Source organism: Anas acuta, chromosome 4, assembly GCF_963932015.1.
Source record: "Anas acuta chromosome 4, bAnaAcu1.1, whole genome shotgun sequence".
In the NCBI taxonomy this organism is placed as follows: domain Eukaryota; kingdom Metazoa; phylum Chordata; class Aves; order Anseriformes; family Anatidae; genus Anas; species Anas acuta.
In genome coordinates, this window is record NC_088982.1 from 9674077 (window position 1) to 9690557 (window position 16481).

A 16481-nucleotide genomic window follows, 5' to 3' on the forward strand; every position below is an offset into this window, starting at 1 on the left:
CTCTTCCTGCTCTTCCACACAGCATCCAAACTCTCTGGCCGATGAGCTTCATCCCATTTAGTTTCCCCTCGAGATCACAAACTGTAATGTGTTATCCTTTAAATGATTAAATTGGCAAGGTCTCGTGAAGCTGGCATTAGCCTTCACAGTTTTTCTTTCTCCTTTCTTCCCTTTCTGGATTCCTGCTCCCAGCTCCCTGTGTTGTTGCCTAGGAGCCTTGAATACCCAGCAAAACTCTCCCACTTGCTTAGCCTCTTGTACTTCGAAAGCTGCCGATGTCCTCTCCTTGCCACCTCTTTTCCACTCCTCCTAGCTTTTAAACAGGTATCAGAGGAGAAAATTCTCAGTTTTTATTTATATTGAGGTATTGGATGAGAGGGCAGCATATGTTTAACTAGAGAGACACAATGACCGTGCAGTGCAAAAGGGACATTTCAAGTTGTTTTGTGAGACAGTTTGTTAAAAAGTTGTAATATTTGCTAAAATATGAAAGGGTGTGGTACAGTGCATTCTAGAGCTGGGAATTTTCTTTAAGTTGATTGTAGATGTTTTCTAAAGGTGTTTGGTTTCTTTGGGTTTTGAATAATTGATAAGGTTTCATCAACTTGCTACTGTGCCCTCCTGCTCCAGGCTAGAGTATCACATTGAGGACCGCAGTTTCACGTTGCATTTCGTCGGTGCTACCAATTTAAAGAGATCCTGTCATTCTCAATCCAGCAGTGGCAGTGTCCATCTTCGGTTGTATTGACATGGCTGTAGATCGATCTGAGTTACAAACAGGATAGCTTTAAGGTTCCAGTTTATTGTTCGTGGAGATGAGGGGACAGCCTGTTGCAGCCTGGGAGCTGGCAGGAGTGGTCAGAGTCCTTAACCCAGCACAGCTGCCAAAAAAAAAAAAGTTATAGGGAACTAGTGCCTAACTTGTTTATGTTAAAATTCCTTCTAAGCACATCCATTTTCTTTCTTAGTCTTTAAAGAGCTAGAGTTTTGCAAGTCACCTTGTAGTGGATCATTCTTGCTCTTTCTGGCCCTCTGTTTGCAGTCTGGCATGACTCCTGTGCTTCTCAACTCCCTCTTTTGTTCATGCATCAGGTACAATGTTTTGCACTCTTGTATTTGTCTTTCTCCTGTACACATTTTTTGTTCTCAGAGAAATTGTTCTCACCTTGGACACATCCACAAGCTGCTGCTATATCAATTGTCTGCTGGTGAATTTTGTATTTAATACCTTGTTTGTAAAGTAGATTAAGACATAACTCACCCATGATGCCAAATAAGCGTGTTAAAATAATAATAATGTGTATATATATATATAATGTATTTGGAGGGAAAGAAAGTCTACAGTTTGGTCAGATGGATAGTTACCTCATGTAACTTACTGATTCCTGTTAGCCTAAGGAAAAAAGGGAGATCTAGTTATATATTAAAAAAAGATTATGCAAACCCATTCCTTGTCCTGTTTTTTTTTTTTTTTTTTTTCTTCCTTTTTCTCTTCTGATTATGCATTTGACTTGTATTTCTGTCTGTGCTAGATTGTGATTTGTATTTTGTTACAAGGATAGGAAAAGGAATGGTAAGTTTTTAGACCATCACTGTGTCAATTCCTTTAATACATTGTTGGTTTACCTCTTCATCTGTGGAATGGTAATAGGGTGAAGGCTTGTGGAGATACGGTCTTTTGTACTTTGACCATGATAGCAGCAGGCATGTAAGTATCTGTATGGTGAAATGCAGAGGATGTATTGCTCTAGCACATGCTTTTCACTAATCAATTGGTTGTCACTAATCTCGGTGCTTTTCTGTTTGTTTCTGGATTCCTAAAATGAAGCCAACTGGTAAATCATCAGATGGAGTAGAGTTTCTAATATTGTTCTGTAATAGGGTTTGTTTAGATTGACTTGAATATCTAGATTTTCTGAGAGCTCTGTTTTATAGATTCAGCAGCACTGCTTCTGGAAGAGAATCTTTAAGATACAGGAAATAGTTCTAGGGCAGGTGGGCAATCTGTATTTAAAACAAAACAAAACAAGCCAGTGCCACCGTTCATGTAGCAAATTTCAGTGTTTTAGCTGGGCAGCTAATGGTGAACGAGACAGTATTTTGTTGGTCACATAATGTACAGTTTTGAGTGTTTTAAGGTCCATTTAGTAACTTAAAAATGTTTAATAGCGTAAGATTTTTAGAACTATGATAATTTCTTTACGGCTAATAGACTGCAAAATTGACATTAATATCAGTCATTGCACTAGCAATCTCTATTTGATTAAAAGCTGTGGATTTCTTTAGCCATGCTGGTTAGTACAATCTAGTTGCAATGCTTGTGTTCCCTTTTCAAGTCATGGGTGTTTTTATTTCCAGCTCTTCAGAGTCCCATGAAACACACTTGCCAAAATGTTGCTGCTGTTTGCTTAAGTTACAGTGTTTTGTTTGCATGTGTATATGCAAGGCAATTTTAAAATATTGAATTGAATTGATCTGAAGAAGGCCATGTACCTTCATAGTCTGAATATCTGGAAAGGAGTCCAGAAAGGGTGAAAAGGAAGACTTCTGAGCACCATTGCCAGGAAATTAAATACTTTGTGAATTTTAGTTTATATATATTTTTTAGCAATGTTTTTCTTAATTTCCAGGATTACTAGTTTGGATTTTTGAAAGAAAGAGATTTTTGTCAGCTGAAAACATTTGTCTAATTGCAGTTGTTATCCAAATGGATTGAGGAAATTGTTAGCTTAGTGAACTTTTATATGTCATAATTATTTCTTATACCCTGTGTTGTTATCAGAGTCTTTTTTTTCCTGATCCTTATCTTTACCATAACATCCAGCGCTCAGTAGTGAGTTTTATATAACAACGTCAAAAACCATAAAGAAAATGTTTGATTGGGTATTAATATTCTGTTGTCTCTTCTACTACTACACAATTTTCAAATGTTTTTATCCACTCTCCCTCTTTCTCTTTGTTATTTTTTCTGACCACAACTAGGTAACCTGTATTTCCTTCTAAAATGGGACATCTGGTGAGAATTAATGTTATCTAGAATCTGCTTCTCAGTGGAATATAATTAACTTTGTCTTCAGGCGGTTTGTTCCTCTTCCTCCAATTTGTAATGTCACTGCTTTCTAATTTTTTTTTCTTTCTGTGTTTGCTGGTTGACAGTCCCAGAATTGTACATGGCAATCTCTGCTTTTTTAAAGATATATTAGATAGTTAATGTACTTTTTGGGCTGAATTAAAAAGAAAAGTGAAATGTATTCATTATATTCATGATTCAAAATAGATATGACTGCTATTGATAGTCCTTTTTTTTTTTTCTTTGTTTCCTTTCACCATTTTTTTAATGTCCTCTGGGTGTTGCATCTTGTCTTGGGAAAGACCTCAGAGACAATTAAGCTGAATCCATACTGGGTGGCTGTTTAATTAGTTTCAAAACACCAGTTGTACTCCCATTAATGATGGCATTCATTTCACTAGCCTTAGAATTTGCTGAGCTGTTCGTAGTCTGATTGTTTTATCGCTAATTTACAGATTAAAAAATAAAGAATTCCAAAACAGGTCTGGTCATACATGGCTAGTGATGAAGCCTGGAAGATGAATGCATGTGTTTGTGCTGCTTTAACTGTAACATATGGACACAGGAGCTGCCATGTTAGTGCTCTGACATGCTGGGCAGTAATAGCAATGGATACTGCTGAATTTACTCAGGGACTGATGTGGAACTTGCTGTTTGACACAGGTTACTGCATTAGGTGCAGGCTTACATTTTGGACAGGAAGGACTGCGACTGACATGAGCCAAATGCGAACCACGTCAGCGATACCTGCCTGGAGGAACAGATGATTTCAAAAGCTGCTCGGAAAGTTAGGAACTGTACTTGTTCCAGTGGGCGCTATCTGTGACAATTTACAGATAGCAACTTTCTTGTCTTCACATTTACTTGACTGTGTTAGCAAAAGCCATCTTAGCTTTTTTATACTGCAATTCTGAATGTTCTCTTAAAAACCTCAGAAGCTAATCTCCAGTTGCCAGATTTCCAGTTTTCCTTGGCAGAAGCTGCCCCATTTTTTTTCTCACCCAATAAAAAAAAAAAAAATCTTACTAAATCGAAAGATGGGAGGGAAAGAGATTTCCTATAAAAATGGATCACTTCTAATACCAAATGAAGAAGCTGGAGTCTCACCTTGTTGCAGTGATGAACCTTGCTACATACTTTGGATCCAGATTCCTGTATCCTGTGTTATATCTTGACATTTCCAGGGGCTTTTAAACAGTCTATTGTGAATAGTGGTGGCTGTCAGAGCTCTGTTGCTAAAGAATTGTAATGACTCTGTAGGAACAAATAAACAGGTAGACATCTTCTCTTGGATGGCTCATCTCTTATTGCAGCAAGGTGGTGGTATAATGTTCTTGATATTCTCTACTTCTTGCGAGTGTTTGTTAGTTTGAAGTTCTAAGTGTGAAATTTATGATTGTTCTCTCCAGTAATGTGACACACAGAGATATTCAAACAAAGGATTGAAGGGATACCCACATATTTCAGAACTGAGAGCATAAAAAGTAGCCCAAAGGAAGAAAAAGATAGAAAAATACATTTTAGTAAATATTACAAAGCTGCCAATAAGCAACTATAAAAGTTCTAATAAATACTTTTGAAGCTTACTGTGATGAAGAAAGATGCTGAAATGACCTAGAAGAAATTTTACCCTGAATTAAACTCCATTATTTTCTCAAGTGAAAGAGAACATCAGAAGACAGGAAGGAATTTTTCCCACACTGAATGTTACAGTGAAAGGAATCCAAAATTTCAGGCATATCATCACAAGTTTTCATAATGTAGTGAGTTTATGTACATCTGCTTAGCACCAGTCACTGACTGTGCCTACTGTTAGGTTTAAGCTTGAATTTTCCATTTGGCATAAAGTAGATATATACATGCTGAGTTGTTGTAGCTTAACCAACCTTTGGTTATTTTTTAAGGAGAAAGAGTATGATTATGGGGAAAACATAAAACCATTGCAGTACCAATTCTAGTCATGAAATATCAGAGTGAGGTAGTTTCTTTCTTCAGAATAAAAGAATAATGCATTTTGTTCTTGTGTTTTGTTCTGTATGATTTAACAAGTTGGATTTTACAGTAGCAAAACTCCAGAAAAAAATGAATAGTGAAAACAAGATTTTTAAGAGTGGAAAAAGATTCCAACAGAAGCTGTGTGAGATGACTTCTAGGATGGCAATTTCCTATAGAAAGGACAAATATTTTCTCATTTTAAGGAATTTCATTAAACTCTATCTTTTAATGCTTACATGTAGCATGTGTGCACTTTAGCAACCTAAACGATGACTTGTGTTGATAAAGTAACTTAATGCTAAATAATTGTTTGACTTGAGTCTGAAAAAGTACTTTCATATCTTTAATGATTTTAATACATGACTTTACAGGGTAAGTGATGAGCTTCTGTTGAACCTGGTGTCCTGTCAGAGGTTTGCAAATCTGTCTCCTTGGAATTCTGTCTCTATCAGTGCAGTCAAGCTGGACAAAAGTAGAATTGTATAAAATACAGATGCTGTCAGTATGATCAGTAATGTACTAAAATTAAAGAAGTAAAATAATCATATATATTTTCTTTCTTGTTTAGGGTTCAAAATTTGGACATTCAGTGGGATTAAATCAGGCTCCTCCCCAGCGTTCTTCTGCTCGAAGATCATTTGGAAGATCTAAGAGATTTAGTATTACTCGTTCACTGGATGACCTTGAGGTAATTAACTTTCACTTAAAACTTAGAAATGAGTCCAGGTGAGGAATATACATGTATAGTAGTTAATGGTGGCGATAAATGAAGGAGAGTAAGCAATGTCTGTAGTGTAATAAAAGTTATTATGGCATTTGTTTGGGGGAAATAGAGATTTCAGGTGTCACCTGACTTTCTCAGTGTTTCTTTAATAGTTTACATTGATGCTAGCAGTGGCCATTCTTTCTGTGGGGAATTTTAACTTTATTTTACCCATCACAGCTGGTCATATAGAACAAAACAATAGTTGGAATTTAATTATCCTGACCAACAAGAAAAAAAAAAAACAACTAATGTTCATCACATTCTTTTTATCATTCAGCTGATATTCCTTACAATGAGAGGGTTTTGGGGGGTTACATATGTTTCTGGTGTTGAATACGAAGACCAAGCTCTTTACATAGTTCCCTAAGGAATTTAGTTTTCAGAGTATGGAAAAAGATCCTGTTTAAACAGATTAAATAAGTTTTTCCTCCCTATATGCCAGCAGCTGGAAAAGGGAATGCCTAATCAACGTGGTGCTGGTGATTGGTATGGTGATTTTGGGGTTTTCTGAATGTAATGTAATAACACTATTTCACATCTGGTATAATGTCAGCTGATGTCTGGGCCTCAGTGGCCAAAGCTTAGTAATTGTGGTAGAAGTAGAGAATGAAAAGTCACCTGAATTTGAAAAGCTGTTCCTTCTGCTCTGCTGAGAGCATCTCTCAAGCTGAAGGAATACGGCTTCATTATATCTTCTCTTCTAGTGTGCTTCCTCCTGAAAACCTGACCCATAGTGATGTGAAGGCAAATGGAGAGATTTTTCCCTTACCCCTTTATCATGCTTCTCTGGAAGAAGGTTTGTGGTTGGGCAGAAACAAAACTATGTGCAGAGCTCTTGGCACAGGAGCCATGTAATACATATTACACTGTTCTTTGGCATGGGAGGGAATGTGGCACACTGATTCCTCTAAATGGGAAGGAGGTGTATAAAAAGTGTTTGAGAGGGGAGGAGGAAAGAAAGACATATTCTGAGTTTCCTGTTGTGGCAAGATGTAGGAAGAAAGGCATTTCACTAACTCTGAACTAAAGGAGGGGAGACCTCAGTGCACTGGATTTTTAGGGAACGGAGTATATGGAAGGAGCTTCTGGTGTGCTTAGGGAATGCAGGTAGGATTTGTCGCTACTTATTTCTCAGATGTTTTAAAGGAAAAAAAAGTACCTTTTTTTTTCATTGTAGTCTGTTTCTTCCTGTCTGAAGCTTTCCAATGTCTTGCTTTTCTTTACTAGTCACTGAAAATAGTTTTCATTTCTTTGCACTTCTGACTTTAATATAGTAAGTGCTCAACTTCAACAAACAGAGCAAGATCTTCTAAATAAAGCTGTTTGGTAACTGTCTAGGAACATATTGCTTCATTAGAAAATTTTTCTAAATTAAAAAACCTTTCTGATACATATTGCTAGTTTTGACAGAATTTCTGGTTGCAGCAAGAGACGACCTCAGAATATCTAAGAGCCAAGTGCTAGTGATTCATGTGTGATAGGAAAAAAGTGGGTTCACACCACATTCTTCTAGATTTAGATTTCATAGAGATTTATGTGAATATCTCATATTCTGAGGGAGCTGTAAACACCAAGGATATCATTTAATTTCTGTTGTAGGAGCTGTTTTGCATTGCAAAAATAATCACCAAGACAGGGACACGGTGCTTACCCTCCGTTAATTTCGGAAAGATATCATAGTCACTGGGCTATGAAATCCATTTTTCTCTCTTTGTTTCCCAGTCGGTATATATAATATATATAAATTGTCCCACCAACAGGAAGAACTGGGAGTCTCTGTGTTACACAATGTCCTAATAGTCAAAGCTGTTACTTTAGATGGGGAAACTGAAAATTCTAGGCCATGGTATGAATTGGACAAAGTAGAAACAATTTGTACTAAAAACTGTATCTGGATTAATTATTAAATGTAGCCACGTGGGTGTGGACTGCTCTCTGTCAGCTGCTGCTTTTCACTTGAAAATCTCTTTTTTTTCTCTCTGCATGCTACAAGAGAATGACACTTAGCCTTCATATATCCCAGCCACCTGGTGAAATACCAACCCTGAGAATAATTTCCAAAACTTGACAAGTCAAAGTAAAATAGCATGAGATGTTTTGGTTTTGGTTCTAACTTTAATGTTGCTACTGCAGCGTTATTCCCAACGACTGTTATGCGAAGTGTAGTAGAACACAATGTTGTCAGTGCATGTTTAGATTATTTCAGGCCATCTATTTAGAGTTGCTGGAAGAGGAAATAACAATAGCAGGAAATTCTTAGAGACTCCACCTCTGGAATAATGATTATGAACATATTATATAGGTTACTCAGTTGTTGTATTGTTTCCAGCTATCTTAGCAGAACGGATAAGGTACTGACCCAAACACTAAGTCTGAAACTGAATATGCCTCTCCAAGCTTGTGGGTTTGATTCCTGCTAAGATCATTGTAGTCTTCTAAATTGAGCAGTGAACTTCCACGCAGTTCCTTTTATGGGCATATGGTGAACACTGCTCATTTCTCATGGGTCTGAAGAAGGTTGCATTTGCACTTGTTATGACATTATGAACTTGCTCCTCTTGCCTTTGGAGCTGTGGTGTCTGAAATACCAGCTGTCAGTTTTGCTGTCTTCTGCCATAAGGTGGCGTGGTTTCTTTGCAGTTGTTTTTTTAAATTTCTTTTCAAAACCATTCAAGCATAAAACATATATATATATAATATAAAACATATATATATATAAATTTTAATAAATAAAACCAATGATTGCAAGAGAATAAATATTTCACCTCTTCTTTCAAATAGGAATATAATGGCTGACAATACCCACACAGTTAATATTCACATAAGGTTAGAATTAGCTGTTATGATACAGTGCCCACCTCAAGCATTTCCTCTTACCTGCAGAAGCTCTGCTGTACATTAAAAATAAATAAATAAAAGTTTGTGTGCTTACCCTCTAAATGCTATTTTTACTATTAGAACCTGTATATGAATTTGTTTTAAATCTGGAGAGATCAAAATAGGATGAGAGTGCAAAATTATAGGATGTTGTTGTGCTAAGATGTAACAGATAATGAAAATGTCTCACAAAGCGCAAAATGTACAATTTTATTTCTGAACTGTGAAAATTCTGCTTGTTTACACCAGGGCTGAGTATGATTAACTTGTAAGTTAGAACTCAATTTGGAAAATTAGTGTGCCCAGTATATGCCTTAATTATATGGTTTTCACAAGAAATGTTTTTAGAGATTTTTCTTTACTAAATTACAAGAAATATGTTTTTACTAAGAACAAATCCCTACTTTGTATATAGTAATAAATTTTTCTATGTTAATCATTTTTTAAGTAATAGTACCACTAAACAACAACAACAAAAAAATCTGTGATTTCCAACAATCCTATTTCAGAGAATATCTGCTGGTTCATATTTACAAGGTATAGCTTAAGCTGAATGGAACTTGTCATGATTTAGAATTATTTAATATTTAGACTAATGAGAGGACATGATCCTATTTTTCTTCCTACTTCCCTGTAGGTAAGTGCCACCACTCACATCTTCTGCTTTGTAGGATTCTGTGACGGCAAAATCATTGTTTATTGATTTATAAACACATTGAAGGTAACTGTAAGACTGCAGAAACTAGAATCCCACTTTTTTTTTTTTTTTAAAGCTACATTAAACAGAATAATCTTTTTTTTTTTTCTCAGTATCAATTTTGGAACCAGATCCAACACCACTTCCAACTGTAGCTCTTTGCATTCATATCTTAACCTTTCTTGAAATATGTAAAAATGGGGGACCCTTGTAAGTGTTCCCTCAAATTCAACAGATATGGTTGTCACCTAGCCAGGGAGAATATCTCAAAGCTGTTGAGTTTCCTGAAAATCATTTTGACATACCTTTGGTATTTCTCTGTGGTTAAAATTAGGACAGAATAGTATAATGGGATACATAATGTCTTATACTAATGAGTAAGAGTATTGCTACTCTCTGAGTATTGTTAAATAACCTTTTGATTTAGAGATCTTCACAACAAAAAGATATTTTATATAAACTTTATTTTTTATAAGACTTTTTTATTTTTCGTTTTTCTCCATCCCATTTTGTAAACCTTAAAGCTACATCCTGTATGAAAAACATTAATTGTATCAAATTTCTAGATTTGAGTAATGTTTTCAAAGTTGGAATATACTGAAGTCCTTTTATTAGTCAGTGTTAAGAATTTTGTTAGAATGTTCTATCTTAATTATAACCATTAATAATCCAGTATTATTAGCTGTTATTATAGATAATAACGCTCGATTTTTTTCTGTTTTGTTAATTCTACTGAAGCAACTTTTTTGCATTTCATCTGCTAATTGAAAGCGTACAACACATCTCCTCGGTATGAGGTTTTTATACTAATGAATGACATGTCTCTGCTGGATATTAGCTTTGGCATCTGTGGGTGGCAAAAAACCCTAAATGCTCATTTGACTTAATAATGAGTTTTTAAGTGGGTACCTGTCTTTGTTTGGCTGATTTAAATAATCAGACAAAGCTTACACAGGGAGATAATAGCTTATATTAGGCTAGCTAGTATAGTAGGAAAATCAGACAAGAAGAGTTAAACATGCCCCAAACTTTTCCCACCCTGTAAGCTGATCTAATAAAAAGTATTAACGCTCTCCACAAAGCTTGCTTCACCGATGGTCTTAGATGATCACCATGGCCTCAACAGCACCACTATGGCTACTATAATTATGTGATTTAAATCAAGGAGCCTCTTCATTGTGAATCTAGATTTGTGAATTTAACATTTGAAAAGAATGCATGTTTTTGTCTTAGGTTTTACTGAGTATGTTAAGCTGTGATAATTTACTACGGCCTGCTGGCATACACAACTTCCACCACGTATTAATTACCTTTAAGCATTGTATCTTTTGCATGTATTTTGTCCTAATTCTTAACTAAGATGTAACTGACTGATTGAGAGTTTTGTCCTCAGTCTGTTTTCATGAAGGTGGAAAAAAGGCCATTTGGGAAACAAAATAGCATGCAAGAATAAAATCTAAATTTTTGTATGTGAAAAGTAGTTCTGTATATTTAGCATTTTTTTTTATAATAGGATTCTTAAAGAGCTGCTCCTTTCTCATGCACTGCCAATATCCTGATATCCTGAAATCTGAATGCTAGTACAATCCTGCCCCTAATATTGCTGTTTCAGAAGTCTCATGGATCTGTGACCAAATCCTAAATTCTTTCTTTTCTCCCTTCTGTTAGAAACTGCCTGGTGCTGCTCGTTGGAGTAGCAGTGTGTGGCAGAGCCCCTTTCTTGGAACCTGCCACTAGGTGTCAGCTTTTCAAACAGCGCAAAGTGGAAGATGTCAGCTCGGTGATTTTGGTCACTTCCTATAAAATCCAAACCCTCTTGCTGATCTAGAATCTATGCACCTTTTAATAGTTGATCATGAAATTTAAACATGGATTTATTTACCTTGAATTACTGTAACGTGTGGTCATGGAGATGCTCATTAAGGCTTTTAAAAAGCAGCCAGTGGTTTCTTTCCAGGTATTCCAGTCTTCTGCTCTGTTCAGACTTCTGACTGTTACATTGCTGGCTGAAGTTGCCTACTGATGGGGCTGTGTAATGGCTGCACACCTGAGCTGTCAAATGAAACAGGGCCAGGACACACGGATAGCCACTGGAGCGCAATGTTTGTCCTCTTGCGTTGCTGGAGTTGTCATTTCTGTGGTTTGTCCTGGGCCAACAAATGTATTTTCACAAATGACTTCTGGACGTGGTTTAGAATTTAGCCCCCATCACTATTCCCAACGGGCAGTTTGGATGCAACCAACCTGATTGACAGGAGGCTTGGTGGTATGGCAGCGGGCAGACACTTCCAGCCGTCTTTGGAACTACACAATGGCTTATGGCACTATTTATTTGGCTACTAAGACACAGCCAGTATGTCTCTAGGTTACCATCATCCCCTTCTGAATGACGCCTGTATTGTTCCTTAGAGTTTGCTTTGCTGACATCATTCTTAGTGTGTCTTAAAGAATGTGATTTTTTTCATGGTTGGTTCTCCAGACTGCTCTGTTAAGAGTTTCAAACTCTTTTCAACATGCTCTGGAGGATCTTCCTCAGATTATTTCTTACATGCGATCATTTGAGGTTTGTTAGTTACATCCATTGTTCCTCCTTTAAGGAGGACAACATAATGCTAGCAGTATGCATTTATTTATTTTTCACAGACTGTGCACTGGTATTAATATTAAGCCTGTGCTGGTATTTTATACTGTAACATAATTTTTAAAATATTATGAATTTTTGTTATATTTTTTCCTACATTTATAAAATTATGGATTTATTAAAATTTATTATGTAAAATTCTTATGCTCTTCACACTTCACATATTTTTGTAAAGTATCTGCCCAAGGTGCCTTGGTCAACAGCTGAGTGAGTACAGTTGTGAGTAACCTCTTGTTTGTTGTGAAATGGAGGCACTTATTTCTGGATATATTCAGGAATGTTAAACTGTGTGATCTTTAAGACACTGAGAGTAAGCGGATTTGTCTCTTGTCACTGTGACCAGACTTCGTTAATTTTACTGTTTACTCTTTTCTACTGCTTTTGGGTTATTTATTTTAGATTCTGCAGATATTTCTCCAGAATTGCATGTAAGAAAATGAGTAGTCAGAGAGTATGCTGGGAGCTGGATTTCATCTCTCTTTGCTCTGTGAGGTGTGTACAGCAGCGCTCCTTCTGTACTTTGGTGCCTGAGAAGAAATCAACAGTGCTGCCTAGGATGGATTCTGTTGGGAATTCATTCCCCATATGCGCCAAGACAATTGGCACCGTATGCAGAATCTTCTCCCTCAGGAAGCAATTGTCTGACCCTGCCACTCAAGTACTGTCCAAACCTTATTGCCTCTGGGCTTGGCTCTCTAACACAAGCCAGTTCCTGTCACAGAACCAGAGGTACAGTCTATGCTTTCAGGGACTGGAGGAGAACTTTTATTCTGCTTAAATCTGCAGACAGCAGGCCTTACTTCTTGTCAGTAGGCAGCACTGCTGTTCTTGAGCTATTTGATTAAATGGACACTGGTGAATTTGTAAGCTGTCAACATCTCTGGTCCAGTCACATTTGTGATACTACAAGGATCAGCCTGGGTGAAAGAGTTAAGGCAACTGTCTGAAGCTACAAAGGGCTCGTATCCATTAGTAGGTGGGCAACCTCTCAGGGGTATCTTTCTCCATAGCCTTTGGTACCTAGCCTTCTTTTAAAGTTGGGCTGACTGTCTTTGAGCTGAGTGTTTACTGTCCTGAGTCTAATTCACGAGGCACGTTAACCCCCTGACATTGTGGCAGAATAATAGCTTTTGGCGCTGCTGTCTGAAATCCCTAGAATTATTTGCTGCTTAACCTTTGCTTCAGTTCCTTTTGTTGTTGATTCAAGAGCATCTTTGAAGGCTCCTCCCAAGAAGGTGAGCAGTGAGGTAAAGTTAGTCAAGTTAATAAGGGCAAGAGCAGTCTCTGAAGATGAGAGCAGTCTGCTTTTATAAGACAGGATGACTGGACAGCAAAATGGCAGATGGAAATGTATGTAGATAGATGTAAAACAATGCAAATGAGGCAAAATCATCCTAGCTTCATATATCAAATGGTAGCTATGTCTCTGAGCTGACTGTTTCCTCTCAGAATTGAGGTCTTTGCATTATAAAGGGCAGTGGCATGAAAACATCAGCTTGGTATAGGAGCAGCAAAAGAGAAAATCCTGTTATGAATTATTAGGGAAGGAATACGGGAAAATAAACCACATAATAATTCTACTGTATAAATCTGCTATGTGCCCACACTATGGTTTTGCCAGCTTAAATATGGTGTTCTAACCTCTTTATTTCAAAAATGTTATGATGCATATTAGAAATGGAGAAGGTTCAGAGAGGCATGACAAGAGCACAGAATCATGGCTAGTGTACGAAAAGTAGTTGGGTTTGGCTGCTCGCTGTCTCCTTTGGGACAAGAAGGAGGCACCATTAATGGAAGGTGGCTGGAGCCAGGAGCAAAACAAACAAAGGAACACGATTGTTCATGCAGCAGGTAAGTAGATCTGGGGAACGTCTTACCACAGAGTGCTGTGGCTGCAAGAAATTTGCATGTCCTTAGGGGAGAATGGACAAATGTTTGGAAAAGAAAGCCACTGGGGATTATTAAGGAGACAAGCCACACCACGTTCAGGTAATGTGAACTAAAAATACCTGAAGTCTGGGACAAGGTAATCAGGAAATATATTATATGTTGCCCTGTGCTACTGTGGCCACCACTGGAAATTGAATAGGGGGGTTGATAAATGTGTGTTCTGAACTGATGGGACCATTCTTATATTCCTAGGCTCAAGGATGGATGTTGCTTCCCTTTATCTGTGGGTTCATATTCTCTAGGCACAGGAAGCTGCGTTACCTTTCACGGTGTCACCGTTTCGTGAAGGGCTCTCCAGTACAGCATCTTCCAGTGCAGTGTCTTACACTTAACAGGAGCAGGCACTGGGAACACGCAAGGTTGTGCTCCAGCTGCCTGCAGCCTCTGCTTTCTGGCCGAGAGCACCAGCCCCTTCCCTGCTGCAGGGTGGGTTGCCCCTGCAATTCCCAGGCAGGAATGAGGAACCGGGTGACTGGTTTGTTTCGTGTCCCTGCCCTTCCTCGGCTGCGGTTTCTGTCACCTGATACATCTTTTTTGTCACGTCACATGCTGATGGGTGAGGAAGGATTTTTGCTCTGTGAGACCTGGTTAGTGGTATGGAATGAATTAAGGCCTTATTGAATGAGCTGAATTGGCACTGATAGAATATAGAGTAGATATGAGAGCACTGTAGCCCGCTGTGAATTGATTCTGACTCTGCACTCCTTGTTTAAAGTGCTGAGATTTTTTACCAAGGCTGGGACTTGGTACCATTTAATTTCCACTGTCCTCATGGATTTTTTTAGTCCAGTGAAGCTTTAAGAGTCACCTGCGGAGCTTCTTCTAGATGAGCTGCAGCTCTTTATTTAATATTAAATGATCGAAATGTTTCATCTGTTCCTCTGATGCTTAAAAAAAAGAAATAAAAACCCCATCTTCTACTTCCCTCTAGATCAAAGAACTCCAAAAGGCCGGTATTTAAGCATTATTTGTTGGGCAGAAAATATGTGCATTTCCTCCTGAAAACACCCCGATATTGCTGGTCTGTCTGGAGTGTAGGTGTGGTATTGAAAATGACGAGAATCATGTTTCACTTGGAACAAGATCCTTGTAAATGCCAGTGCCCTGCTTACTCAAAAGAACATGGAGCATTTTGGTAGGATGAGATAGGTTGCATAATACGCGTACATGTGATTGTAATCACCCTGAGACATGCACCTACATGCCAGGAACTGGAGGAAAATTGCTGCGAGTCTTACAAGTTTAACTGTTCTTCTTCATCTTTTTTTTTTTTTTTTTTTTTTTTTTTTTTTTTTTTAAGTAATTTTAGATTATATTTCAAGTATTTTTAATGGGGATTGATTCACTCGGTTCATTCGGGTAATATCCAAGGGGAATGTAGTAAACCTGAAGATATTTGGAAGAGAAAATGATGTTGACTCAATGCTTAAACAAGTTTAGACATAAGTTGAAGTCAGAGTCCTGTAGGCCTTTACCGAATGCATTTTACATTAGCAGACTTCTCAGCTGCACGTTGTTGTCTTTCGAGAAGCCCTTTTTTGTTACGTGGGACCTGCCTAAACAACATTTTACGAGCTGCCTGCTCCTTTTGATGGGAAGATACTGAGCCACTGAGGGCGGAGAATGTGCTGGGGAGGGAGGAGAATGGGAGAGGTGTTGATAGGGCGACACACAGAGAGGCTTCATTTTTTTACTGGACTCTGGAAGAAGTAAATATGTGTTCAGAAAGAGCTTAATAATAAAGTTGAAGGGACTGTTCCTTAACAATGAGCTATTAAGCTATTTATACATGGAGAAAACTTTTACTGATAGTCAAGTGTCTGTAAGTATAAAGTTTTGTTTGTCTAAAGCGAACAGAAAACAGGAGTATGGTTTAATGAGTAGTCTTCCAAGCTTAGAAATCTTGCAGTGAAATGTGATAAATAATGCTTCTAAGGATTCAGTGAGTTTTTAAAGAGACAAAGTTCGTAAGTATAAGAATTTAAGTTAACTTTCTATATAAGCTCTGTTATGAAATTAAGAATATACCATTTTAATAGATATGTTTTAAATGACATTGTTTTTACAATTTAGAGTGGGTGTAGTATACATACTGATGTTTCTCTAATTATTATTTTTTTTAAATTAGTCACTTAATTTTCACTGTACTTGTAGATGTGTTTCCATAAAGCAAGAATGTTGTAAAAGTTGTAAGTTACCTTCGAATTGTTACACTTCTTTTTAAGGTGTGCAGCTAAACTGATTTCTCTTCCAGCTGGATTTTTATCCAATAAAACAGAATCCAGATAGGATGAGTTACTAGAATAAATGAGAAGTATTGGTAGAATATAGAATTTTGAGGTGTAAAGACTTCAGACAGCTTTTAGCTTTTAGCTGGTCAAAAAACACACAGTTTGTAAGTGAAGGACCTAAATGTGTTATCAAATTTTGACATTTTAGCCTTATTATTTATATTTAGTCTTATATATGTCAACGTATAATTTCT

At 37.2% G+C, this 16481-nt stretch overlaps 1 protein-coding gene across 6 annotated transcripts in view; it reads left to right on the forward strand.

Moving 5' to 3' along the window:
- RGS12 (regulator of G protein signaling 12) overlaps window positions 1-16481 on the forward strand; it is an 88240-nt gene that overhangs the window by 17041 nt on the left and 54718 nt on the right. For 4 of the 6 annotated variants that reach the window (XM_068679774.1, XM_068679773.1, XM_068679771.1 and 1 more), the window contains exon 3: window positions 5634-5753. In XM_068679774.1, the coding sequence (XP_068535875.1) occupies window positions 5634-5753 (120 nt within the window). Of the gene's footprint in view, window positions 1-5633; window positions 5754-6782; window positions 6939-15664; window positions 15819-16481 lie in introns of those variants that run through there. The other 2 variants (XM_068679777.1, XM_068679776.1) reach the window with 2 other exon arrangements.